The sequence below is a fragment of the Geotrypetes seraphini genome, chromosome 2 (assembly GCF_902459505.1).
Source record: "Geotrypetes seraphini chromosome 2, aGeoSer1.1, whole genome shotgun sequence".
NCBI lineage: Eukaryota > Metazoa > Chordata > Amphibia > Gymnophiona > Dermophiidae > Geotrypetes > Geotrypetes seraphini.
The window spans coordinates 395,437,758-395,465,469 of NC_047085.1; the positions used below are offsets into that span (position 1 = coordinate 395,437,758).

The 27,712-nt window shown below is 41.9% G+C and overlaps 1 protein-coding gene across 3 annotated transcripts in view; it reads left to right on the top strand.

Moving 5' to 3' along the window:
• The window catches only part of IGF2BP3 (insulin like growth factor 2 mRNA binding protein 3), a 279,076-nt gene that overhangs the window by 177,255 nt on the left and 74,109 nt on the right, over positions 1 to 27,712 (top strand). For all 3 annotated transcript variants that reach the window (XM_033930871.1, XM_033930872.1, XM_033930873.1), the window contains 4 exons: positions 862 to 1,146; positions 4,482 to 4,616; positions 22,958 to 23,080; positions 23,177 to 23,312. In XM_033930871.1, the coding sequence (XP_033786762.1) occupies positions 862 to 1,146; positions 4,482 to 4,616; positions 22,958 to 23,080; positions 23,177 to 23,312 (679 nt within the window). The remainder of the gene's footprint in view (positions 1 to 861; positions 1,147 to 4,481; positions 4,617 to 22,957; positions 23,081 to 23,176; positions 23,313 to 27,712) is intronic.

Sequence of the window (27,712 nt, forward strand, 5' to 3'; positions counted from 1 at the left end):
ATCCTTCACGGACCGGCGAGAAATTTTTGCGGACCGACACAGGCGGTTGAAGAACACAGGTCTAGATTATGCAGATGATGAGTGACTAATTTGCTCCTCAAAGGGCAGGTTATTTCATAAAGAGGAACATTCCTAGCACAGGAGAGTAACTAGAGAGAAGAAACTATGCTTCTTTTCATCTGACCTTGATGACTTTGGAATGTGGTTTCTGGCTTATTTTGCTTGATATATGCATCTAAAGTCATAAAACTGAATGAAAGCACACCTCTGATTGGTATTGTTGGGTTTTTTTTTTTGTAATTTGAACGAGGGGTGCTGAAAAGTTCTCAGCCCAACCAACTTCCTAAATTCTGAGCGTTATTTTGCCACTGTAACTGAAGAGTGTTTTATTTCGCAAAATGCTAGTTTGCAGAATCGTAATGCTATGTTTTGACATTGTTTCAGATCATTGATGGGAATCCTGTCAATGAAAAGTGTGGAATTTTCAAGTGTGGAACTCCACAGCCATCATGAAGTTCACATTCCTGCAGAAGAAAAATCCAAAGGAAATCTATGAATGTATGATACAAACATTGAGTAACAGATGTCCATCATACTCCACTCATAGTACTCAACTATAGATTTCCTTATACAATAGGTGTTTGTAGGATGTCCCATTAGAAATGGTTTTGCTGTCTGCGGGTTCTGGAGTTTTATTGCTTTCTAGCACACTGAATATGTAAAATCTGATTTGAGCATATTTTTAAAATGCAGAGAAATAGCACAATTTTAAAACATGTACAGTGAGCAGCAGGTTTTTGTCTTCCTACAATTAAACATTCTCATACCTTCTGTTTTTTTTTTCCTTTCCTTGTAAAATAGAGGAATTGAGAAATTGAATGGATATCAGCTTGAAAACTATTCATTAAAGGTCACATATATCCCTGATGAAATGGCCACCCAACCAACCGCCCAGCAGCATCCACAAAGCCGCCGTGGATTTGGACAAAGGGGTCAACCTAGACAAGGGTCACCTGGTGCGGCAGCGAGGCCCAAGCAGCAGTCTGATGTTCCCTTGCGTATGCTCGTGCCAACACAGTTTGTAGGAGCCATTATTGGCAAAGAAGGAGCCACAATCAGAAATATAACTAAACAGACACAATCCAAGTAAGACTACCTGCTTAAACAGCCGATTTTAGCTTTTCAGATTCAAACAATCTTTAAATGATTTATCATAACTTCTATCCTTTCCTGTTTGAGGTCGGTAATTAATGATCTGATTACAGAAAATTTTCTCCTTTTTCTGTGAAGAAAGCTGCTGCTGACCAATGAGGAGGGAGGGAGATGCAAAATGGCCATCCTAATTTTGAAATTACAAGTTAGGCAAAGATGTGTGACATTTTTATGCCACCAATATGTCTTGATAGGTACATTTTTATCAACATGGAGCATTTTAAGATTAATGTGGAAACTAATGCAGTCTCAAAAAAATAGCATAGTCACTTAAAAGGAGAGGTCCCGAGAAAGCAAAGATGTTTGAATATAGCATGACAATAGGACGTTTAATTTTATTGGTTCAGATTAGCAATTCTTTTACAAGCGGTCTTGTAGAAAAAAAAATATTGAACATACAAGGTCTGTTCATAAATTGAGTGAGTTAAAGCAAGCATGCTAAACAAAAACTACTTATGTGTTCACGGAAGAAGATCCTGGAGAAGGAACAAGATTGTCTGGCAAAGTTACAAGAATGGAGTAGATACCATGCCATTCATGGAAGAAAGTGTTTATGAACAAATTGAAAAATTGAAGGTGGACAAAGCAATGGGATTTGACAGGATCCATCCCAGGGTATTGAGGGTGCTCAGAGAGGTTCTGGCGGGTCCTATTAAAGATTTTTTCAACAAATCGGAGACTGGAGTGGTTCCTGGGGATTGGAGAAGAGCAGATGTGGTCCCTATTCACAAAAGTGGTCACAGAGATGAAGCGGGAAACTACAGGCCGGTAAGCCTGACTTCAGTTATTGGAAAAATAATGGAAGCGTTGCTGAAAGAAAGGATAGTGAAATTCCTAGAATCTAATGGGTTACAGGATCTGAGGCCACATGATTTTACTAAAGGTTAATTGTGCCGAACAGATATGATTGAATTTTTTGATTGGGCGACCAGAGAATTGGATCAAGGACATATGCTAGATTTAATTTACTTAGATTTCAGCAAAGCCTTTAACACAGTTCCTCATAGGAGGCTCTTGAACAAATTTGACGGGCTGAAGTTAGGATCCCAAAGTGGTGAACTGGATTAGAAACTGGTTGACGGACAGACGCCAGAGGGTAGTGATTAATGGAATTCGCTCATAGAAAGGAAAAGTGAGTAGTGCAGTCCCTCAAGGATCGGTGCTGAGGCCAATCCTGTTCAGTATGTTTATGAACAACATTACTAAGGGTTAGAAGGAAAGGTTTGCCTTTTTGCGGATCATACCAAGATTTGTAACAGAGTAGATGCCAAGGAGGGAATGGAAAACATGAAAAAGGATCTGCAAAAGTTAGATGAATGCTCTAATATCTGGCAACTAAAATTCAGTGCAAAGAAGTGCAGAGTAATGCATTTGGGAGGTGAGAGGCTGATATGCACGGATGTGGAGAGGGACCTTGGGGTGATAGTGTCTGAAGATTTAAAGGCAAAGAAACTGTGACAAGGCAGTGGCTATTACCAGAAGGATGCTAGTCTGTATAGAGAGAGGCGTAACCAGTAGAAGAAAGAAGGTGTTGATGCTCCTGTACAGGTCGTTGGTGAGGCCCCACTTGGAGTATTGTGTTCAATTTTGGAGACCATATCGGGCAAAGAATATAAGAAGACTTGAACCAGTCCAGAGAAAGGCGATGAAAATGTTAGGAGGTTTGCGCCAATAGACGTATGGAAGTCCTAAATATGTATACCTTAGAGGAAAGGAGGGACAGGAGATATGATTCAGATTTTCAAATACTTGAAAGATATTAACATAGAGCAAAATCTTTTCCAGAGAAAGGAAAATGGTAAAACTGAGGGCATAATTTGAGGTTGCGGGGTGGTAGACTAAAGAGTAATGTTAGGAAATTCTTCTTTACGGAGAGGGTGGTTGATGCATGGAATGTGCTCCTGAGGGAGGTGATGGAAAGGAAAGCGGTGACAGAGTTCAAAAAAGCATGGAATGAACACAGAAGATCTCTAATCAGAAAATAATGGGTACATATTGAAGGAACTAAGGGCTAGATGCACTAAAGTCAGCGATCATTGCTAAACCTGTTTTCACAGCTTTAGCAACGATTGGTTTTACTGACCCGATAAACAAAATGGCTCACCATGTGTTTTCCCCTTGGTCACCCATTTTCCAATCCGGCCATGCAAATTAGTTAAAACCCCATTAAAAGTAGGCAAGCGATTGATGCACCAACATCACTTGGCTATACAAAAAAACCCCAGGGGTTTTAGCTATCGGGAAAAAAATGACAGGTCTGCCTGTTTTCATTTTTTTTTTCAATGACACAGATATTTTGCTTGTGTTACACATGCAAAATATCTGTCCCATAAAAAAATAAATAAAGAAAAAATAGTCCCTTACTGCCAATGACAGCCCTCCTCCAACGACTCCCGACGAATGCAGCACTGGGTGAAAATTGGTAGAAAGTATGCCCACTCCCTCCTGCCACCAGATGCTCTTCCATACCCGCCCGTATCTTTGCTAGTGGGGAGCTGGAGGGAAGCATGTCTCTCTAGCTCCAAGCCCCGCCCATGGAAAATGATGGGCCTTCCGTTCCCCAGTGCACCATGTGATGCACGGGGAGGAGCCTAAGGCCCTGATGGGCTCAGACGCCTAAGGCCCTTTCCAAAGGCTCCTTCCTCTTTATCCCATGTGATGCACATGCACAAGGAGAGGCCTAAGGTCTGACGTCTGAGCAAATCAGGACCTATGGCCCCTCCCCATGCATCACAGGATACAGAGTGAGGAACCTTTGGGAGGGGCCTTTGGTATCTGAGCCAATTAGGGGCCTTAGGCTCCTCTCTGTGCATCACATGTTGCACTGGGGAGGGGAAGGCCAGTCATTTTCCATAGGCGGAGCTTGGAGCTGGAGGCACGTGCTTTCCTCCAGCTCCCAACATCTAACAAAGGTGTAGGGGTGGGGTTCAGGGGAGCATCCGGTGGCAGGAGGGAGTGGGCATCCCTCCTGCCTATTTTTTTTCAGGAGGAAGGGAGTAGGGTAGGGGATGGTTTGGGATGGGTGCATTGCGTGAGGGTATTTGGCTAGGCAGGAGGGAGTAGGTATCCCTTCTGCTGTTTTTGCTGCTATGGGGGGGGGGGTCGCGGTGCCGGTTTGTGTGTGTGGGGGGATGGGTTGATGTGGAAGCTGATAATTACAGCACAGAGACTCAATGACCTGGGGAAGACTTCTGTGAATGGTGAGTTCATTACTTGACTGTACTGATTTCTATAAATTCATTCTTCTAATACACTTTTTTTTTCCAAAGAATTGATATTCATCGTAAGGAAAATGCTGGTGCTGCAGAGAAACCCATTACTATACACTCTACTCCAGAAGGCTGCTCGACAGCATGTAAGATAATCATGGAGATCATGCAGAAGGAAGCGCAAGATACCAAATTGTAAGTTCAAGACATACATGTAATGTTCATGCTAAGAAGACTTTTTTGTCTGTGTATGGCACTAGGTTTTCTGTCTTAAAATAAATAATTTAGGAGGGAATTCATCAATTTTAGTACATGCTAAACACTAAGACACTTGTTATATTCCTATATTTGTTATCGCATGCTAAATCGGTTATCGCCTCTTGATTAATTCCTCTTTTAGGGCTCCTTTTACTAAGGTGTGCTAACTCCTCCATAAAGCTGGCTAATCTTCAGCACGCGCTAAAAATGCTAGCACACCTTAGTAAAAGGAGCCCTTAGTGTCTTTATGCAGTTCATCTTGTGAAAATGTGCTACTGTACATCTATTGGCTAGTTCAAGCATCAAATGAAATCACCATTTGGGGAAATTGAGTAGTGCCACGTCATGAATGCTTCAGAGAGGCCATTAATGTTAACTCACACTCCTGTTCTGGTCTGTTAACTATTAATGGAAGATCTCAGGAAAGGAGATGACTATATATATATATTGACTATGTTGCATGTGCTGCAATATTTGAGCTCACATGAGCAATTTGAGAAGAGACTGCAATAACTCTAAATCAGTATTCACCAAGTTTTGTCTAACCCAAGCCACACCTGCATTAACAGAAATGTCACATGACACACCAGCCTTCACAGGTAGTGCACATATGGACTCAACCAATAATTAAACTAGAGACTTTCTAGAATTTCCACCAATGTCTCTTCCAAATCTTAAAACAAAGGACAACAGCTGGCAGAGATCCACATTAACCCATATCAGTGGACCAGCTTCCTCTGTATATTCAAAGAGAGGAGAAGAAAGACGTCTATTGTGAAGGAAGCTGGCTCAGTTATCATTTAATTAAAACGAATGTAGAATATCAAGTTTATGTAAATAAAATTAAAACTGTTAGTGTTGCTCCTCTGTAGCTGCTTCAGACATTTTAGAGCAAGTTGTATCTGGTGCTCAGTATACTCTCTCCCCATTTCTCTTAGCTCTGTTTCTGGGGTTAAGACAGAAGATGGAAGGGCCCAAAACTAGAGGCTCAAGATAGGGAAGAGGAGGTGCTGGGTGCAGTATAGGTGCCACATAAAGTGGAACCCAGTCATTTATATCCTACATACTGCTCATTAATTTTCACACTGTAGAGCTGATGCTGTAGCTAGGAAGGATAAATTCAAGTGTTCTCAGAAGTTCCTACACATTGAAAAGCCATTGCTGTCATCTCTTGTTGCTATAAAGTGCATAGAGTGCAGAGCCCAGGTATCTAGTCCTGATATGAGCATCAAGCATTGATGATTCCATGTCACATGACTTTCCCAATCAAGTCTGGTAGCAAATTAATTGAGAAACTGCACAGAATTTACTTCTGTCAGTGTTGCTAAAAAGCCTGTGTAGCAGTGAGGGAACAAGGCTTTGTAGTTTTTACCCTAATCTATTATTTTTTTCCTTTTTTGTGCTCTTTTCTCCAAAGATTGTAGTTCTTGCCCTCTTTTTCCCATTTGTTTGAAATAAGTCTATATGTCACGTCATGTGTTCTACTAAAATACCCTGGTATTGTTTAGTATTTTTAATTTGTTTTTATGGTATTTTTTTTATTGTACACCGCCTAGAAGTTTGATTAAGTGGTATAAAAAATTTTAAATAAACTTGAAACTTGCTTTAAGGAAAATGAATGAGACTAAACTGGAGGTCAGCCTGGTGTGATGATATCTGAGCCAGCACAGTTCACAAAACTGAAATGGTCAGGCTGCATTAACCTTCACCCATCTCCACTCCAAGAACTATCCATGGTGAAAAGTGTTCTAGACCAGTGATTCCCAACCCTGTCCTGGAGGAACACCAGGCCAATCGGGTTTTCAGGCTAGCCCTAATGAATATGCATGAGAGAGATTTGCATATGATGGAAGTGATAGGCATGCAAATTTGCTTCATGCATATTCATTAGGGCTAGCCTGAAAACCCAATTGGCCTGGTGTTCCTCCAGGACAGGGTTGGGAACCACTGTTCTAGACATTCAGTAAGATGAACATGATGTATGTTTCTGCAGAGTCTTATCAATAGTAAATAATCTGTCAATTTTTCCTTGAAGCATTCTAGGAAAATTATCTAAACCTTTCTGTATAAATATATTTAAAGTGCATTGTTAGGAGTATGCACAGTGATTTCCTCAATATTGCTTTTCATCAGGAGTAGGTAATTCCAGTCCATAAGAAACACAGGCAGGCCAGGTTTTGAGGATATCATCAATGAATATGTAGGAGATATGCAAGAAAGGCATGCATATCTCATTTATATGCATTGTGGATTCAAAGAGCAATAGTCAATGTCTACCTGGCTAAAACTGGAGAAATTCAAATATGCAGTGGAACCAGATGAGAAACAGTGGGTGGAGCAAGAGACTTTGTTGGCAGAGAGGAAAAAATGGCTTATCAGTCTTCGAAGTCTGAGGACGAGGAACAGGTTAACCCGATTTGGTGGCAGAGGACATTGATCATCAATGCATACCTGGCTCCAGAACTTAAAAAACAAAATGGTAGGAGTCCACTACACCTGCAGAAATTAAAGTTGAAGTGAAAGAATTGGGCCTGCGAGTAGCAGTGTCAGAAGAGCACTTGGAGTGGCTGGATGAGGACCTGAAAGTGACTAAAGGAACTCTGAATAAACACATTAATCTCATTAAAGAGCTCCAGGCGTAGGTGGAAGACCTGGAAAATAGATTGTGAAGACATATTATTCGATTCAAGGGGATTCCTCAGACAGTCATTCTGAGACTGTACTGTGGTGGTATGTGAAATCTGTACTCAATTGTTGGGCACTGAAGATGTCATGGCAGGGGAGAATCTTCATATTCAGAAAGCACCTCACAGCTTGGGGACCCCTAAAGAAGTAAGTGTGAGAGAGATAATTATGTGTTTTAGAGACATGCCTGATTTTTGTTGGAAAGATAAAAGTGAACATTTTCCAGGACTTGCCCTGGGTGACTTCACAGAAGAGCTTTCAGTGAGATCATGTGGCTTCTCCGAGCGGAAGGACATAAGTATCATTGGCTCTTTCCTTTTGGACTATGGATGACAGTAAACGGGAAATCGGAAAAAAAACAAACCAGAATGTTGAAAAGGCAAGGGCTGTTTTCAGAGATATGGGATGTTGTAATGTTCCTGCCAGAGAGATGACTGGCTTCTACGGAGCCCAGAGCAGATAATGCATGGCAGACTGTGGTATGGCAGTGGAAGTGGATGTCAAGACAGCCACCTGAATAGAAAGACAGGTTTTTTTCAAGATTGTGGGTTCATGTTATATGTTCAGTAGTGGATGGAGAGTGACTGCAGAGATGTACAAATGCAATAGTGAAAGAATGCATAGAGAATGAAAGGGGGGTTGGGAAACCTCCTGGGAGGAACTTCATTTCAGCAGGAGTGTCTGATCTGGAAGGTAGACAACCAGGACAGACTGAGGGGTGGGATGGTTCGGAGGAAATGGGAATAAGGACAAGTGGGGGCAAGGGGGAAAAGCAGGAGTGTTTGGTTAGTGCTGAGTTTCGCAAAGGATCTTGGAATATCAATGGGGTTAAGAATCCAGGAAAGCACTGTATACAGTAGTTCTAAAAGAGATTCAAAGGTTGTGGTGGGATGTAGCCCTTCTACAGGAGACCTATTTAAGAGGAATGATTCCCATTGATTGAACCACAAAACTTTTGAAATGGTTAAAACTCACCAGGCTCCGGAAAGGCAAAAAAAAAAAAAGGAAGGGCTTGCTATTTTGATGCGGAAAGGGGTAGGTTTGGTGACTGAGAAGGAGTATAAGGATGGAGAGGGAAGATGTGTAGCCATCAAGGGAAACCTATAAGGGGACACTATTCACAATTAATATCTATGGTCCTAATTCAAATCAAGCATCATATTTTCACTCCTTTTTTGGACTTTTTTGCAAGGTGTCATTTTTCTAATGAGGTATTTGGACTATTCCCGGGGAGGGGGCATGGATATGGGAAGAAACACCATAAGGCTCTTCTGAATTGAATGAAAGGCCTTCTTTAATTGATGCTGGAGAATGAGCCATGGGACTCGGAGAAACTACACCATTTATTTCACATGCTACACACACTTATACCAGAATAGATGGGATTTAGGCTCATTGAAATGGGGAGGGAGGGGGTTATGAGTTGGGCAGAAATTGAGGCAATCCAGATATCGGACCATTCACGAGTGTGAGTTTACTGGAAGGGATTCTGTAAACTTAAAGGTAGACAATGCTGGAGGTTGAATGAGTCTTTTGTTAGGAAATTTAATGTATTTGCAGGAAATTGACCAGGGGAGGGGGGAAGTTAATGATGAAACTTCATGGGATGCTCTGAAAACTGTTGTCAGGGAGATATTAATTTAATGGAGAACCCAGATAAAAAGCATTAGAGATGCTAAGCTATTCCATCTGTGGGAGACCCTGATTAATTTGGAGCTTCAACACAAGACTAAGCAGGATCTCAAGGTGGAAACACAATTCAGCAAGAAAGGTCAGAGCTCCAGAAATGCCAACTAGAGGAAGTAGATTTCTTAAGAGCCCAGTTGAGGCAAAATATGTTTGAATTTGGCAATAAATCTGGTCCCATATTAGCTAGGTAAATTAAATGTAGGAGATCCCAGTATGTCATTCAGGAGATTTGGGAAGAGGGAGAGCATTAAGTATTCTAATTCTAACATTCAAAATAGTTTTTTGAAGTTTTATACCATACTTTATCAAACATAGTAACAAAGTAGATTACAGTAGATAAAGACCCGAATGGTTCATCCAGTCTGCCCAACCTGATTCAATTTAAATTTTTTTTCTTCTTCTTAGCTATTTCTGGGCAAGAATCCAGAGCTCTGCTCAGTACTGTGCTTAGGTTCCAACTACTGAAGTCTCCCTCAAAGTTCAGCCCATCTACATCATCCCAGCCATTGAAGCCCTCCCCAGCCCATCCTCAACCAAACGGCCATATACGGACACAGACCGTACAAGTCTGCCCAGTACTATCCTTAGTTATTCAATATTTACTATTATTTTCTGATTCTAGTTCCTCTCTGTTCATCCCACGCTTTTTTGAACTCTGTCACCGTTTTTCTCTCCACCACCTCTCTCGGGAGCGCATTCCAGGCATCCACCACCCTCTCCGTAAAGAAGAATTTCCTTACATTGCTCTTGAGTCTACCACCCTGAGCCTCAAATCATGCCCTCTGGTTTTACCATTTTCCTTTCTCCGGAAAAGATTTTGTTCTACGTTAATACCTTTCAAGTACTTGAACATCTGAATCATATCTCCCCTGTCCTTTCCTCTAGGATATATTCAGGGCTTCCAGTCTCTCCTCGTATGTCTATTGGCGTAAACCTCCTATCATTTTCATTGCCTTCCTCTAGACCGCTTCAAGTCTTCTTATGTCCTCCGCCAGATAAGGTCTCCAAACTGAACACAATACTCCAAGTGGGGCCTCACCAACGACCTGTACAGGGGCATCAATACCTTCTTTCTTGTACTAGTTACACCTCTCTTTATACAACCCAGCATCCTTCTGACAGTAGCCACCACCTTGTCACACTGTTTTTTCATTTTTAGATCTTCAGACACTATTCGCCCCAAGGACCCTCTCCCCATCTGTGCATATCAGCCTCTCACCTCCCAGCACATATGGTTCCTTTTGATTATTAATCCCCAAATACATTACTCTGCATTTCTTTGTATTGAATTTTAGTTGCCAGATATTAGACCATTTATCTAACTTTTGCAGATCCTTTTACATGTTTTCCACTCCCTCCTCAGTGTCTATTTTGATACAAATTTTGGTATCATCTACAAAAAGGTAAACCTTCCCTTCTATCCCTCCAGCAATGTCACTTACAAACATATTGAACAGGATTAGCCCCAGCACCAAACCCTGAGGGACTCCACTACTCACCTTTCCTTCCTCTGAGCGACTTCCATTAACCACCACTCTCTGGCGTCTGTCCGACAAGCAGTTTCTAACCCAGTTCACCACTTTAGGTCCTAACTTCAACTCTTCAAGTTTGTTCGACAGCCTCCTATGATGAACCATATCAAAGGCTTTGCGAAGTAAATTACATCTAGCATATGTCCTTGATCCAGCTCTCTGGTCACCCAATCAAAAAATTCAATCGGGTTCGTTTGGCATGATTTACCTTTTGTAAAGCCATGTTGCCTTGGATCCTGTAACCCATTAGATTCAAGGAAGTACAATATCCTTTCTTTCAGCAGCACTTCCATTATTTTTCCAACAACCGAAGTGAGGCTCACCAGCCTCTAGTTTCCTGCTTCATCCCTGTGACCACTTTTATGAATAGGGACCACATCCGCTCTCCTCCAATCCCCAGGAATCACTCCCATCTCCAGAGATTTGTTGAAAAAGTATTTAATAAGACTCGCCAGAACCTCTCTGAGCTCCCTCAGTATTCTGGGATGGATCCCGTCCTGTCCCATCACTTTGTCCACCTTCAGAATCTACTCCATTTTCTTGTGTAACTTTGCCAGACAATCTCGGTCCTTCTCTGGGATTTTTGTCTGTGAACGCCTACTGAAGAAACTGTGGAGTCACGGGGTGGAAGGGGACGTGCACAGATGGATCAAAAATTGGCTGGCGGACAGGAAGCAGAGGGTAGGAGTAAAGGGGCACTACTCTGACTGGATAGGGGTCACAAGTGGTGTTCCGCAAGGGTCAGTGCTGGGACCATTGCTGTTCAATATATTTATTAATGATCTAGAAACGGGGACGAAGTGCGAAGTTATCAAGTTCGCGGATGACACAAAACTCTCCAGCAGGGTCAGAACTGTTGAGGAATGCAAAGAACTGCAGAGCGACCTGAACAAACTGAGTGAGTGGGCAAAAAAATGGCAGATGAGCTTCAATGTGGAGAAATGTAAGGTCTTGCACATAGGGAAGGGGAACTCCATGTACAGCTATACGATGGGAGGGAGGATACTTGGGGAAGGCAGCCAAGAAAAAGATCTGGGGATATTGGTGGATAACACAATGAAGCTGGCGGCGCAATGTGCAGCGGCCTCAAAAAAAGCGAGCAGAATGTTGGGCATTATCAAAAAAGGTATCACTACCAGAACGAAGGAAGTTATCCTGCCACTGTATCGAGCAATGGTGCGCCCACATCTGGAATACTGCGTCCAATACTGGTCGCCATACCTCAAGAAGGATATGGCAATACTCGAGAGGGTCCAGAGGAGAGCAACGAGGATGATAAAGGGTATGGAGAACCTCTCATATGCCGAACGGTTAGACAGGCTGGGGCTCTTTACCCTGGAAAAGCGGAGACTGAGAGGGGACATGATACAGACTTATAAAATCATGAAAGGCATAGAGAAGGTGGAGAGGGGCAGATTCTTTAGACTAGCAGGGACAACTAAAACAAGAGGTCACTCAGAAAAACTGAGAGGAGACAGATTCATAACGAATGCAAGGAAGTTCTTCCTCACTCAGCGGGTGGTAGACACCTGGAACGCGCTTCCCGGAGAGGTGATAAGCCAGAGTACAATTCTATTGTTCAAAAAGGGACTGGATGACTTCCTGGAAGCGAAGGGAATAACAGGGTACAGATAGAGGTTTACCTTACAGGACACTGAGCAAATAGGGTAGGGACATTTTAGGTTAGGTAGGGAACACTTTCAGGTCATGGACCTGGAGGGCCGCCGCGGGAGCGGACTGCCGGGCACGATGGACCCCTGGTCTGACCCAGCAAAGGCAATGCTTATGTTCTTATGTTCTTAACACATAATGGAAGTATTTGTTTAGCACGTTTGCCAACTCTTTTTGCCTCTATTTTCTCCACTAGTTTGGAGTTTCCTTTTTCTCTTGTTTTTATTTATTTTCTTCACATAAAGGTCCATAGCCAATTTTATTGCTCCTTTCAGCTTATATTACTGTTTTTCCACAATCTACCTATTTCTTTCCAATTCCGCAGACGGAACTTTCCAGTTTGCATCCGGCAGGTTGAAATCTCCCAACAGCAGTACCCCCTCTTTCTTTCCAAACTTTTGGATATCCACAATCAGATCTTTATCAATTTGCTGCGATTGAGTCGGAGGTCTGTAGACTACACCCACGTAGATAGAAATTCCATCTTCTCTTTTCAAAGTGATCCATATCGCTTCTTCCTCTCCCCAGGTCCCTTGCATTTCAGTCGCTTGGATATCAATCTGTACATAGGGAAGAACAGATAGAAGCTTATCTGGATTGGGCCAATCTCCTTTGTCTGACCCAGTGGGAGGCCGATGGCTTGGGTGCACCGTTTACATCTTTGGAGATAGCAGAGGACATAAAGAATTTGAAATTTGGAAAGGCCCTGGGTCTGGATGAATATACTGGGCAGTTTTATAAACAGTTTCAGAATGTATTAGGGGATTTGCTTGCACGAGTAGCTAATGGAGTACGGGATGGGGAGATTCTTCCCTTGACCATGGGAGAAGTGGGTATAACAGTGTTGTTGAAGCCTAGTAAGGATCCTTCTGAATGTGGTGTATATCGACCAATTTCACTCTTGAATGTTGATGCAAAAGGTACTGGCTTTGAGACTGGCTAGGATGCTGCCTAAACTTATTCATGCTGACCAATCAGGGTTTATCATTCGAAGGCAAGTGCGTGATAATGTCGGGACAACTTTACATTTGATATGAAGTGCGCAGCAGGAGAAAGTTAAACTGCAGTCCTTGTGATCGATGCCAAAAAGGTCTTCTATCAGGTTAACTGAAAATTTTTATGGGCTGTAATGAGGAAGTTGCAACTGGGTGAGTTCTTTTGTAAAGAATAACACGGGGAAAAAATTTGACCCTATCTCCGCCCGTCCCCATGAGCTTGGTCCCCATTCTCACCCTATTCCCGCAAGCCATCTGATTCCAACCATACAACTCTCAAATAGTTATGATATTATATTGAACTTATTTTGTTAAAGTATAAAAAGAAACAATATTCTGTACAATTGTCATTTTATAAACACAAATATAGAGGAAGGATCAAGAAAACCCTTGTCTCCCCTCCCCTTCACAAATATCCCCTCCACTATCAAGAAAACTGAATAAGTCAAATTACTATAGAATGCTACACAGAAGAATCATGCTAACAGAATACCTCAGTCACACATGACGGGAGTCGTGTTAGAGGAGTGCAACTAGGGCAGCTCCTTGGTCAGGTACTGCGAGCCTGTGTTGGGGCAGGATGGCACTCGTGCATGTGCGATCCGGGCATTTGTGAAGTTTCTGAAAATTTTTAGTGCAAGTATACTTTTACCACTGGCCATACTGGGCTCTGTGAATGACGTCGCCCACATGTGAAAATATCTGCATGCTTCCCCTGGATAACACTTGGTAAGGTAAGTAACTGTGCTTTCTCTGTTACTGCTAACACTAGCCATAGTATTTGTTCAAGGAAATGTGAGAGCATTATGTAACTGCGTCTAGAAAATGCATAGCCCTATTTTTTTTTTTTTTCAGTGTAAAACTGACGTTTCTTCTTATCCTCTAATTTTAGCTTCATTCAGAACTACACAGAATTTCCCCTCACTTATTTTATACTTTCCTCAAACAGTGATGAACTCAAATTCAACACCAATTTCTCTTTGCCAACAACAAAAATACTTCTGGTTGAGAGTGACTAGGCAGGACAGGTAATATAGGCATGGGGAAGTCTCATGAGAAAATAGTTTATGATCAGCTTATGGATTTCTTAGATAAAAAATTGATTTTATATCCCCGACAGATTGAATTTAGAACACACCATAGTACAGAAACAACTATTACAGCTCTGAATAGTGAACTACATTCTAGTCTTGATGCAGGAAAAATTGTTTTACATGTATTGCTCGACCTTTTGGCTGCCTTTGATCTGGTTAATCATTCATTACTTATTTTGCAATTAATATCTTTAGTATTTCTGGTACAGTTTTAGCTTGGTTCAAATCATTCTTTATAAATCGTAAATTTCAAATCAATACCTCCATCAGCTCGTCGTCCTGTTTTCGAACTAGACTGTGGAGTTCCACAAGGGTCTGTACTGTCCCCACTGCTGTTTAATGTGTTTTTTAGTCCTCTTGCCACACTGATTCAGCATTTTAATATTAAGACATTCATCTATGCTGATGACATTCTTCTGGTTTTCCCTATTCTCTCATCAAATATAGATTTAACTCCCCTTCAACAATGCACCTCTGTGATCTCAAGTTGGATCCTGAGTCCCTATAAAACAACTGTTTGTTGGATTACCGTCCTTTTACCAGTACCAAAATCTATTATTCATTTATTTACATAAGAACATAAGAAGTTGCCACCACTGGGTCAGACCATTGGTCCATCGCGCCCAGCGGTCCGCTCCCGTGGCGGCCCGTCAGGTCCATGACCTGCAATGTGGTTCCTGTCCATTTCTGTAACCTACCTCTTCTTTTATCTGTAACCCTCAATCCCCCTATCTTTTAGGAACTTATCTAAACCTTCCTTGAAACCCTGCAATGTGCTCTGGGCTATCACAACCTCCGGACACAGATCTGACCCCGGTGACATGTTTTTGCTATCTTTGAGTCCATTTTAATGCTGCACTGCGTTTTAATTATCAGGTAGTCAAAAAAGGCTATTACTGGGTTAGGCAGATTAGATCCTTTGGCTCTGTATTAGATTTTGCACACTTTTGTTCATGCCTTTGTCTTATCAAAAATAGATTACTGCATAACATTGTCAAACTTATGCTGCTTACAGACTCTTCAAAATTCAGCAGCACATTTCCTCTGTAAAACTAGATTATATGATCATTTCACACTGCTATTAATTCAATTACACTGGCTCCCTATGCTGTTTAGATGCCAATTCAAATTTTATGCCTCACATTCAGAGCGCTCCACCAATTTACATAGCATCCGCCACTATACCATACACTCCTTCCCGTGCACTGAGGTCAATCAACGCAAATAGACTAGTTCTTCCCTCTCCCAAACTAGCCCATTATGAATCTACAAAAAAAAATCCACTTACTTTTTCATCTCACCTTTTCTATGGAATAGTTTGACACCTTTTATCAGGGTGGAACAATCTTTTCCCAAATTTAAGTCGCTTTTAAAAACACATTTTTAAAAAATGGCTTTTAACTGTTCCCTTTGGGAAAACTGATCTAAATAAGATGACACAATAAACATAAACATAGGGTCCTGCCTGTGTCTCCTCTAGTCCATCCATGTCATGATCTCTTTATCTCCCTTTAGTGTGTAGTCCATCCACACACCACATTTCCCCTCCCCCCCAACTAATCCTCACTAGTCATTCTCTCAGATGACCTACACTACATTTTGCCCATTCTTTAACTTTCCCCAGTTTTTTCTACCTCCTCTTTGTCTCCTCTTTGTCCTCCTTTCCTTCTCCTTACTCCTCATCTCTCACAGGCTTGGATCATTTCTCTGCTTTGATCTCCCTGATTCCAGCACATTCCGGTTTGCTGGGACTGGCTCCTCATTCCCTACAGTGCAGTACTTCTCCTGGTACTGATAAATTCCAACCAATGGCAATCTTTGCCTACAGAGTCCACATGAGATTATCTGCCACCTGCCCACCTTGAGCCCTGGAAGCCCTGCATGGATCACAGCTTGAAGCTTCAGATATTATGTTTGTTTGTTTGTTTATTGAAAGCTTCTATACCACTACTAATGACTGGGGAGTCAATTCACAGTGGTTTACATGAGCTTCTGTAAAGGGGTTACATTACAGACATTTCATAGAAACAGGACAACAGAAAAATATAAAATGCAGGGTTGGCTCTACCTTTGCACAAAGTGAGGCTCTGGTACAGGCACCAATGATGAAGGGCACCGAACCCTGAGGGACTCTACTACTCGCCTTTTCTTCCTTCGAGTGAAGTCCATTAACCACTACCCTATGGTGTCGGTTTGTCCGTCAACCAGTTTCTAATCCAGTTCACCACTTTGGGTCCTAATTTCAGCTCGTCAAGTTTGTTCAAGGGCCTCCTATGAGGAAAAGTGTCAAAAGCTTTGCTGAAATCTAAGTAAATTACTTCTAGCAAATTATCCTTGATCCAATTCTCTGGTCACCCTATCAAAAAATTCAATCGGATTCATTTGGTACGATTTACCTTTAGTAAAAACCATGTTGCCTCTGATCCTATAACCCATTAAATTCTAGGAATTTCACTATCCTTTCTTTCAGCAACCATTCCATTATTTTTCCAACAACTATAGTTAGGCTTATTGGCCTGTAGTTTCCCGCTTCATCTCTGCAACCACTTTTGTGAATAGGGACCACATCCGTTCTCTTCAATCCCCAGGAACCACTCCAGTCTTCAGAGATTTCTTGAACAAATCTTTATCCCAGGACAAGCAGGCAGCATATTCTTGACTGATGGGTGACGGCACCGACGGAGCCCCGGTACGGACAATTTTAGAGTGATTGCACTCTAAGAACTTTAGAAAGTTCTAGCTAGGCCGCACCGCGCGAGTGCCTTCCCGCCCGACAGAGGCGCGCGGTCCCCAGTTTTCTTAATTCCGCGGAGCTAAGAAGACGCGTGTTTCCAACGGCTGTTGGAAGTTTTTTCTAACTTTTCACTTGCCTTCCCGCTCGCGCGTATTTTTCTACATGTCACACCCTTCGCACGTCTCCACCTGCGTACTCCTCAATGGACCTTAGCGACCCAGTGGTCCCAAGCGACGGATCCTTGTTCACAACTCATATCTGTGACCTCGTCTCTTCGACAGTCGCTTCTTTGGTGGTTGACATCCTCAAATCTATCCAGAGGTCTGCTGTTCCATCTACCTCCTCATCAACTGGTCATCACCACGGATTCCTCCCCCTATGCATGGGGAGCTCACTTGAACGAGTTCCAAACTCAGGGGTTTTGGACCGCCCAGGAAAAGAAACACCACATCAATTTCCTGGAACTCAGAGCGATGTTTTACGCCCTCAAAGCTTTTCAACATCTTCTCTTTCCTCAGGTACTACTCATTTGCACAGACAACCAAGTTGCAATGTACTACATCAACAAACGGGGAGGGACGGGATCCCGTCCCTTGTGTCTGGAAGCTCAAAGGATTTGGACCTGGGCGACTGCTCGTCACCTATTCCTGAAGGCAGTCTACATCCAAGGGGAACAGAATTGCTTAGCAGACAATCTCAGCAGAATTCTTCAACCTCACGAATGGACTCTCGATCCCTCGACTCTCCAGTCCATTTTCTCTCAATGGGGCACACCTCAAGTGGATCTTTTTGCAGCTCCCCACAACCATCAACTGCCCCTGTTTTGCTCCAGACTTTACTCTCCTCACCGTCTGGAACCCGATGCATTTCTCCTGGATTGGACCAATCGTTTCCTTTATGCATTCCCTCCTCTTCCGCTCATGCTGCGCACATTATTCAAGCTCAAGAGGGAACAAGCCACCATGATTCTCATCGCTCCACGGTGGCCCAGACAGCATTGGTTCTCCCTTCTGCTTCAACTCAGTTCCAGGGAACCCATACCTCTTCCACTGTTTCCTTCACTACTTACACAGCATCAGCAAACGCTACTTCATCCCAGCTTACAGTCTCTGCACCTGACAGCTTGGTATCTCTCGGGCTGACTTCGGCTCACGCTCTCCTTTCTCAGCCTGTCCGTTCTATTATTGATGCCTCCAGGAAACCGTCTACTCTTCAATGTTATCAACAAAAGTGGTCTCGGTTTTCTTCCTGGTGCCTGTTACATCACCATAATCCCATGTCTACAGCAGTGGGACTGGTGTTGGACTATCTTTTGTCCTTATCTGACTCTGGTCTTAAATCCTCTTCGATAAGAGTTCACCTTAGTGCTATTGCAGCTTTTCATGAGCCGATTCATGGAAAACCCCTCTCAGCTCATCCCTTAGTTTCAAGGTTCATGAAGGGCCTTTTCAATGTGAAGCCACCTCTTAAGGCCCCTCCTGTTGTATGGGATCTTAATGTGGTTCTTTCTGCGTTAATGAAGCCTCCTTTCGAGCCTTTGGCCTCAACGCATTTTAAATTTCTAACTCGGAAAGTGGTCTTTCTGATAGCTCTCACTTCTGCCAGGAGGGTCAGTGAGCTCCATGCACTGGTGGCTGATCCACCTTTCACTGTTTTTCACCATGATAAGGTCGTCCTTCGTACACATCCAAAATTCCTTCCTAAGGTTGTGTCTGAGTTTCACCTTAACCAATCCATCGTTCTACCTGTTTTTTTCCCAAAGCCTCATTCTAATCCAGGTGAACAGGCTTTGCATACCTTGGATTGTAAACGTGCTCTGGCTTACTATCTTGATCGCACCAAACCTCACAGATCATCTCCTCAACTGTTTTTGTCCTTTGATCCTAACAAGTTGGGTCATCCTGTATCTAAACGCACTCTGTCCAATTGGCTTGCTGCTTGCGTTTCATTCTGTTATGCTCAGTCGGGCCTGACACTGGAAGGTTCTGTCACGGGCCACAAGATTAGAGCTATGGCAGCGTCTGTAGCTTTCCTCCGTTCCACTCCTATTGAGGAAATCTGCAAGGCTGCTACTTGGTCCTCAGTTCATACTTTTACATCTCACTATTGTCTGGATGCATTCTCCAGACGGGATAGACACTTCGGCCAATCTGTTTTACAAAATTTGTTTTCCTAATGGCCAACCTTCCCTCCATCCCTCTTTTTGTTAGCTTGGAGGTCACCCATCAGTCAAGAATATGCTGCCTGCTTGTCCTGGGATAAAGCACAGTTACTTACCGTAACAGGTGTTATCCAGGGACAGCAGGCAGATATTCTTGCGTCCCACCCACCTCCCCGGGTTGGCTTCTTAGCTGGCTTATCCTAACTGGGGACCGCGCGCCTCTGTCGGGCGGGAAGGCACTCGCGCACGCGCGGTGCGGCCTAGCTAGAACTTTCTAAAGTTCTTAGAGTGCAATCACTCTAAAATTGTCCGTACCGGGGCTCCGTCGGTGCCGTCACCCATCAGTCAAGAATATCTGCCTGCTGTCCCTGGATAACACCTGTTACGGTAAGTAACTGTGCTTTACTAGCACCTGCTAGAACCTCTTTGAGTTTCCTCAGTATCCTGGGATGGATCATGTCTGGTCCCATTGCTTTCAATTTTTCAAGTTGTTGTTTATAAACACTTTTCTCTGTTAATGGTGCAGAATCTATTCCATTTTCATGTATCACTTTGCCAGACAATTTCGGTCCTTCTCCAGGATTTTCTTCCATGAACTCAGAAGTATTTGTTTAGCATGTTTGCTTTTTCCTCATCACTCTCCACATATCAGTTCATAGCATCTTTTAGTTTCACAATTCCATTTTTCGCTTCAGCCTTTCATTAATATCTGAAAAAAAGTTTTGTCTCCCTTTTTTACAATTTTAGCCATTTGCTCTTCCACTTTCGCCAGATGTATCTCTTGGCTTTTTTCAGTTTCACCTAGTAGTCCTTTCTGTATTCTTCTTGGTTTTTTCATATTTCAGGAATGCAAACTTTTTTGCCTTTATTTTCTCTGCCACAAGTTTGGAGAACCATATCAGTTTCCTTTTTCTCTTGTTCTTATTTATTTTCGTCATATAAAGGTCAGCAGCCATTTTTATTGCTCCTTTCAGCTTAGACCACTGTTTTTCCACTTCTTTTATGTCCTCCCATCCTAACAGCTCTTTCTTCAGGTACTCCCCCATTTTATTAAAGTCTGTATGTTTGAAATCTAGCATTAAGTTATGAGTGGCTGCTTTCCACTTTAGCTGTTATATCAAACCAAACTTGAGAGACAGGGGGCGATACCAGATCATGTCGGGGTTGGGGGGTTAGGAGTAAGAAGAGAGATCAGATTTTTTTTTTTTGGGGGGGGGAGGCAATGCAGAAGTTAGCTCAGGGCTCTACAGCTTCTTGAGCCAGCCCTGGTCAAATGGCCCATCCACTCCAAGTGATCCTACATGTTTGTTTCATATTTTCTTGAATTCAGATACAGTCCTAGCTTCCACTACTTCCACTGGAAGGCTATTTCATACATCCACAACAAGAAGTCTCTTGCACATACATTACATTACATTAGTGATTTTTTATTCCGCTTGTACCTTGCGGTTCAAAGCGGATTACATAAGAAGAGAACTGGACATTTCCAGGAGGGTACATGACATTGGAGAATACAGGTTGAGGGTATAGACTTAATAACAGAATGAGTGTATAGACATAATAACATTGGAAGATAAACCAGGTTACATTACATTACTTAGCAAATTGTCTGTTTCCATATGTTGGTAGGTAATCGGTTTCGGTAGGATGATTTAGGTTCCAGGTAGCTTTGTTGTCTTTATATTTTTTTTTATTGGTCGATTGAGGGTATGGTGCCAGGGAGTGCGCAGAACCTGGTCGGTGTAAGGGAAGAGGAGAGGGAGATTAGGAAGATTGTAATGGTATTGAACAATAGTGTTTTGGTTTCTAGGGGAAGAGGAGAGGGAAATTAGGTAGATTGTATATACTTTTTGAATAGCAGCGTTTTGATTTCTTTACGGAATGCTTTGAAGTCAGATGTTGAGGTTAATAGTCTGGTGATGGAGGGTTCGAGTTTTGCTGCATGCGTTGCTATGAGGTTATCATAAAGCTTTTTACGATGAGTGCCATTGAGTGGTGGGTATGAGAATGGTGTCAGTATTCTTCTTGTTCTGGGTGGAAGGTTACGATTTAGGCGATCGTTTAGATAGGCAGGTGCAGTACCGTTGATTACTTTGAAGATTAGACAGTATAGTTTGAATTGAATTCTGGCTCGAATCGGTAGCCAATGTGAGTCTAGGTAGGCATTGGTGATGTGATCAAATTTTCCGAGGGAGTACACATACAAGTGTGGGAGGGTCCTTAAGCACCCTGGGACAGTCAGAGCCTTAGGCTCCTCCTTGGCACATCCCAGGATGGACATCCCTCCCATTGCAGGGGGTGGGGATTGCTTGACATCAGTGGTGAGAGAGAGTGGGCATCCCTCCTGCTGATCTTTGATTTGGTCTTTTTTTATTTATTTATTTGTGTTTTATTTTGCTCATGTGCTGATCACTATCACCAGTGATCAGCAAATGCAAATTTAGCGACCCTCTGTGACTCCATGAACCTCATTTGCAAGCAAAGTTTTTAAAGAATGACTCCCTAAATCATTATAATAGCGGCCATGACAGTGGCCCATCGGATTTTACCGTGAACATTTGAGAATCTTCCCCACAGAGGTTGAATTGGGGATCTTTGTTTTAATCACCTAGATGGCAATCTGTTTTATATATAAAATAGAACATAGACTGTTGGAAGCTCTATGCTATTGGATATATTGGCCATGAAAACTTTAATTCACTTGCTATTAGGATTACTTTAGTAAAATATGAGTTGACAAAGAGAATTGTATAAATTTGAGAACTTGGTTTAGATTGCAGTCATTCAGGCTCATGCTCATACTTTATCATTGGTCAAATACTTTATCATTGGTCCAATACATGCCATATATTTTTAGCATAAATGTTTATATTCAAATATATAAAAAAGTTGAACACAGATGGGACTTAGAAAATTTGAGTTTGTAAGCACCTGAATGCAGTGATTTAAGTGTAGTTAGCAATCTTGCTATTTCTGTTGGTTCTGTTATATCTTTGTGTAAGCTATTTTTAATTTTTATTGTAGATATGTGTTCTTTCACTTGTGTGGGGGTTTATTTCTTTTTATGTTTGTCTTCAAACAAGTATGGCAGGATAGAAGAAAAGATATATATGAACATCTGGCTTTGCTCTTGTGTAATTTGATATTCTGTGCATGGTAACCTGTCAAATGCACGCAGAACATTGGCGCCAACATTTGCGTGCAGGACAAATGCATGCCACCCTAAAACCTTCACTTTACACTCTCGGGGGGGGGGGGGGGGGTATTCACGCTTTCATTGAGGGTGTGTGTGTATGGGTGGAACTCCCCAATACACTTACTACTTCTGCTGTCCTCACACTCTATCCACTTAGAACTCGCTCTAAGTGGGCACCTATTGCCTTCCTGTTTCCAATCTAAGGGGGGTGTGGGGGGGGGGGAGAAACCCCCCACTACACTCCCCCACTACACTCCCCCACTACACTCCCCCACTACACTCCCACTCTCGTCAGGGGGCTCTGAATTCAAACATTGCTGCAAACCCCCCCCCCCTACACTTAACAATTGCGCCCCGAAAATCCCGCTCCCTTCATGCGCATTTTGTTCTCCTGAATACTTTTGTGAGGGACTTGATGTCCTATCTTCGTCTCCCAATTTAACCTTTAAAAGCTGCTTCTGCATACTTCCAATCAGTGGGCTTTGGAAAACTTTGTTTCCTAATCATACTTCTCTCTACAGCACAGAAGAAATTCCCCTGAAGATTTTAGCGCACAACAATTTTGTTGGACGACTTATTGGTAAAGAAGGAAGGAACTTAAAGAAAATTGAACAAGACACAGACACTAAAATCACAATCTCTCCGTAAGTGTTCCATTTCCTTGTAAATACATGTGAAGAAAATACATCTCGTGTGCGTATGGATTCCAAATTATAGTTGCTGTTTTCATTTGGCTGTAGGCTACAAGACCTGACGCTCTATAATCCAGAACGCACTATTACGGTTAAAGGCAGTATTGATGCCTGTGCTAAGGCTGAGGAGGAGATTATGAAGAAGATCAGGGAATCCTATGAAAATGACATTGCTGCTATGAATGTGAGTTCCTGCTCTGGATTTGTTTGAAGTGAGGCAGATTTTTTTGTGTGTGTGTGTGTGGTGTTTTTTTGCAGGATGTAAAGGAGTTGAGGAATTAACAAAATGAAACCTACTTGGAGGGGGAGGGAGGGAGAGTCTCATGTTTTTACTGAAAAGAATTGGGGCTTGAACAGTCTCAACTGGCCAACGATTTAAAAATGCCAACTGAAAAAAAGTTTTGACAATTCCCTCTTTTTCATCCCCTTCCTTGGAGGGCTGCTGGATGATTGTATTATAGGACAAAGGGTTAAAGGAGAAATACCTGAAGCTGAATCCTCCAGAATTACTTGAGCCTGCAGGAGATTGTGCCATAGAGTTGCACTCCCTCCTTCTGTGGGGCCTAGTGGATTCCCTCTGCTGTGCGCCAGCTTTAACCACAGAGCAATAATAATAAGATATAACCTTCAGCAACTCATCCATCACTTCAGTTATAGGTGAGTTAATTTTTTTAGGATGACATGTAAGGGTTTCCCTGCTGCACTTGAGTTCATTTCCTGGCAGCAGGGTCTTGTGTTTCCTGGGTAGACTGAGGAAGATTTGGAGACAGCACACTTAATCCCTGAGAGGAAGGAGTCCAGTCATGCAATAGGTGGGAACACAATGGTTGGACTTGAGTCCATAGTTGCAGAGGTTTAAAAGGTGGCCTGCTGTTTTCTTTATCCTGGTAGTGGAAATCTAAATTAGGGCCTTATATCCCCAAGTTACAAGTGATTCAAGTACAGGTGGAATAAATACTTACACCTGTAAGTACAGCACAGCCTTTTGGAACAATAATGAAAATGGTTTGCTTGCTTTATGCTTTTGTTATATAACAGATCGATTATTGTAATACCTTGTTTCAGGGATTATCAGCTAAACATTTAAAGTGATTATCAGGGCTGTGGAGTCGGTAGATAAATGTTCCGACTCCTCAGTTTTTTGTACTTCTGACTCCAGGTACCCGAAATTTCCTCCGACTCCGACTCCACAGCCCTGGTGATTATAAGAGATACAGGATGCGACTGCATGGCTTTTGACAAATTCAGGGCCACGTGATCATATTACTCTAATTCTATTTGCTTTGCACTGACTTTCTGTTGAAAAATGCTGTCTTTTTAAACTGTTAGTTTTTCTATTCAAGATTTTCCATGGGACTTCCCAGGATATATGAGGTGTGATAAAAAAAAAAAGGGGGGGGGGGGAATGCTACTGCTGAGCGCCATCCAACAGAAAGGCAAGTATCTTCAATATGTGAAGTGGTGCGGGGGAACCTTAGTAATAGTGTGTGATGAGTTTCAACTTGTTCACTGCAGTCAGTCAGTTGTGAGCTGTGGTTGAGAGAAGGTATGTTTTAAAGTGTACCGTAAATCATGGATTATGAACAACGTATTAGCATGAAATTTTGTTTCAAACTGCAAAAAAAGTGTTAAAGAAATGCACAAAATGTGAAAATTAGTTTATGGTGATGTTGCAGTGACCATGAAGACGGTTTACAAGTGGGTAAAGCAATTTCATAATGGTTGTGAATCAGTTGAAGATGAGGAGAGGTTGAGATGTCTTTCAAGATCAAAAACCCAAGAAAATGTTGAAAGAGAAGCAAAATGATTCAATCAAACAGGCGATTGACTATTAGGGAAATTTCTGAGGATCTGAACATCTATTATGTTTCCATTCAAAACATTTTAACAACAGATTTGAATTCGAGGCAAGTGAGTGCGAAATTTGTTCCATGCATTTTGACTGTCGAACAAAAGCAACAGAGTTGGTCAATTTCATTGGGGTTGCGCAATCATGTTTCAGATTCCAGTTTTTTAAGAGATGTCATCACAGAAGATGACATCAACCTTGGGACAAACAATCCAGATGGAGGCCTGCCTCAGGGATCAAGACTGCATAAATAAATTATGTAGTCTTGATCTTTTTTTCATGTAAAGTGTATTTTCTGTTAGACCCGTAATCCACACGGATGCCGAAAAACCAACTGTGTCGGGTCATCTACTGGATCCTTCTACAATAAGGACATTCTGCTTATAGGACTATTTATTATATATGGTTTTATATGTACTATTTCTGTGCAAATTGGAATAAAGATTGTTTGTCCCAAGATTGACATGGTCTTTCCCACTCCCCACTTGTTTTTCTTTTGTGCAATTTTACGTGGGGTTTCTGTTCCTTCTCTTCTACATCACAGGAGATGAAACATGGTCTAAGGTTATGATCCTGAAACCAAGGTTCAGAGTTCTCTTTGGAAATCACCCAATTCTCCTCATGCAAAAAAAAGCACATCAATCAAGATCCAACATCAAGGTGATGGTGATGACTGTGCTTTATAACCTTGATGGAATTGTTCAAGCTGAGTTTGTACCCAGGAATACTTCAGTGAACTCTGAATGTTATAAGGGCTTATTAGAGCGTTTAAGAAACAATGTGCATAGAAAATGATCTGAGAAACGGACAAACAGTTTCATCCTTCATCATGGCAATGCTCCATATGGCACATCGTTTTTATGGCAATTTCTGTCAAATAAAAACATTATGGTTTGTCCTTATCCACTGCCTTAATCAGATCTGGCACCATGTGACTTCAGACTTTTTCCCAAAGTCAAAATGACCATGAAAGGTAAACATTTTGAATCAATTCAGGACATCGAGTCAGCCATGACAGCGCAACTATAGACACTTATGAAAAAGAATTCCAGAACAGCTTCAGAAAGTGGCAAGAACGATGGGATAAATGAGTTTGAAGCGAGAGGAAGTATTTTGAAGGGGATTAATGGCAATGTGTATTTTACTGTAATAGGGGTTTGTTTTGTGTTTTTTGTTTTTGAACATTCACTGTATTTTTTTTTTTTATCACACCTCGTATTCTGAAGAAGATATCGATTTATGTTCTTAATCATCACTTGCGTTCTCAAGGGGAAAGACTTTTTTTCTTATCTCCTCATCTAGTTCCATCTTGAACAATCATGCTATTCATATTTCTATTCTGCTGTTTTCTCATGGAACAAAGTCCCTTCCTCTTTAGTCAACTGACGATTTATTGGGGGTTAGGAGAGCTAGTAAAACAGAATTTTATCACTTTTATAGGATTTTATGATTGTCTAATTGTGTTCATTTTATTTGATTATGTATGGACTTTTGTGTAAAGTATTCTGGGCTTTACTGGGAAGATGGGCTAAATATCAAAATAAATAAACAAGAAAAAAATTAACTTGTGACTCGATATTTGCAGAAGCCTATATCAGTAAAACGCTGAGCAGTTTATTACATATTAATATACATTGATGGTCATGTCTTTGCAATTTAAAGAGACAACAAAGCTGTCAGACTTGCCACCCTACCCTGAGGCAGCCTGATGGTGAAACGTATTGAGTATTCTTTTTATTCTGAGCAGATTACAAAAAAAACAAACATAATCAAATTACATAAATTTGCAAAAATTTAAATTACACACTCCGGCTCTTCTCCAGCTGTTCTCAGTCCAAGCAGGTCCACCATCAGTTCAGTATGCTGCTTTTTTATAAAGGTAAAAAAAATCCATCAGTTGGACTGATGACTGGCTCAGCAGAGGGTTGAGAAGACTTCCGCTTCTGAAATCCCTTTCATTTCCCCATTACAGACAACAAAACCAGCAGCACAAAACAAAGAACCAAATTGCATTTTGAGTATCTTATAGTTGAAAAACCTGTTGGGCAATATCGGCACCTGCCTTTAGGTCCATGTTTGGGCCAATGATCCAAATTGTCAAATCATGCATCTTGGACTGGAATTGGAACTATTACCATTTTTTCCTCTGTAGTTGTGGTGAAGACTCCACAGAAGGGTCTGCCTGCTGTCCTCTTACCCAACGATCACCAGGGCATTAGCAATACTGTCCCTAAAAGCTTTCAGTGATGTCTTTTTTTTCTTTTGTTTCCCTTCTATAGACTAACCATTAATTTACTGTGCACAAGTCAAGAACATATCCAAACAGACACAAATACCAATGTCTGGATTTGAGTGGCACCCTGTAGAGTTCTATTAGCATACCAGCCAAATCAACTCCTCCATATGCATATTGTATTGCTTTACTATGCTTGGACAAGGCACAGCTACTTTCTTGTTTTCTACACTATTCCATCTTTTCACTATGGACACTGGTTCAGTGCCACAGAATTAACTCGCTAAGCACACTACTTTGTCAACCCATTTCACAAGAATTCTGCTGCTTCTTCCATTATCAAAATCTGACCCTTCTCTCTGAGCACACTACCAAAACACTTATCCACGCCCTCATTGCCTTGTGCTTAGACTACTGCAATTTGCTACTCAGGTCTTCCTCTTAGCTACGGTATCTTGCTCCCCTCCAATCCGTCCAGAACTCGGCTGCATAACTCATATTC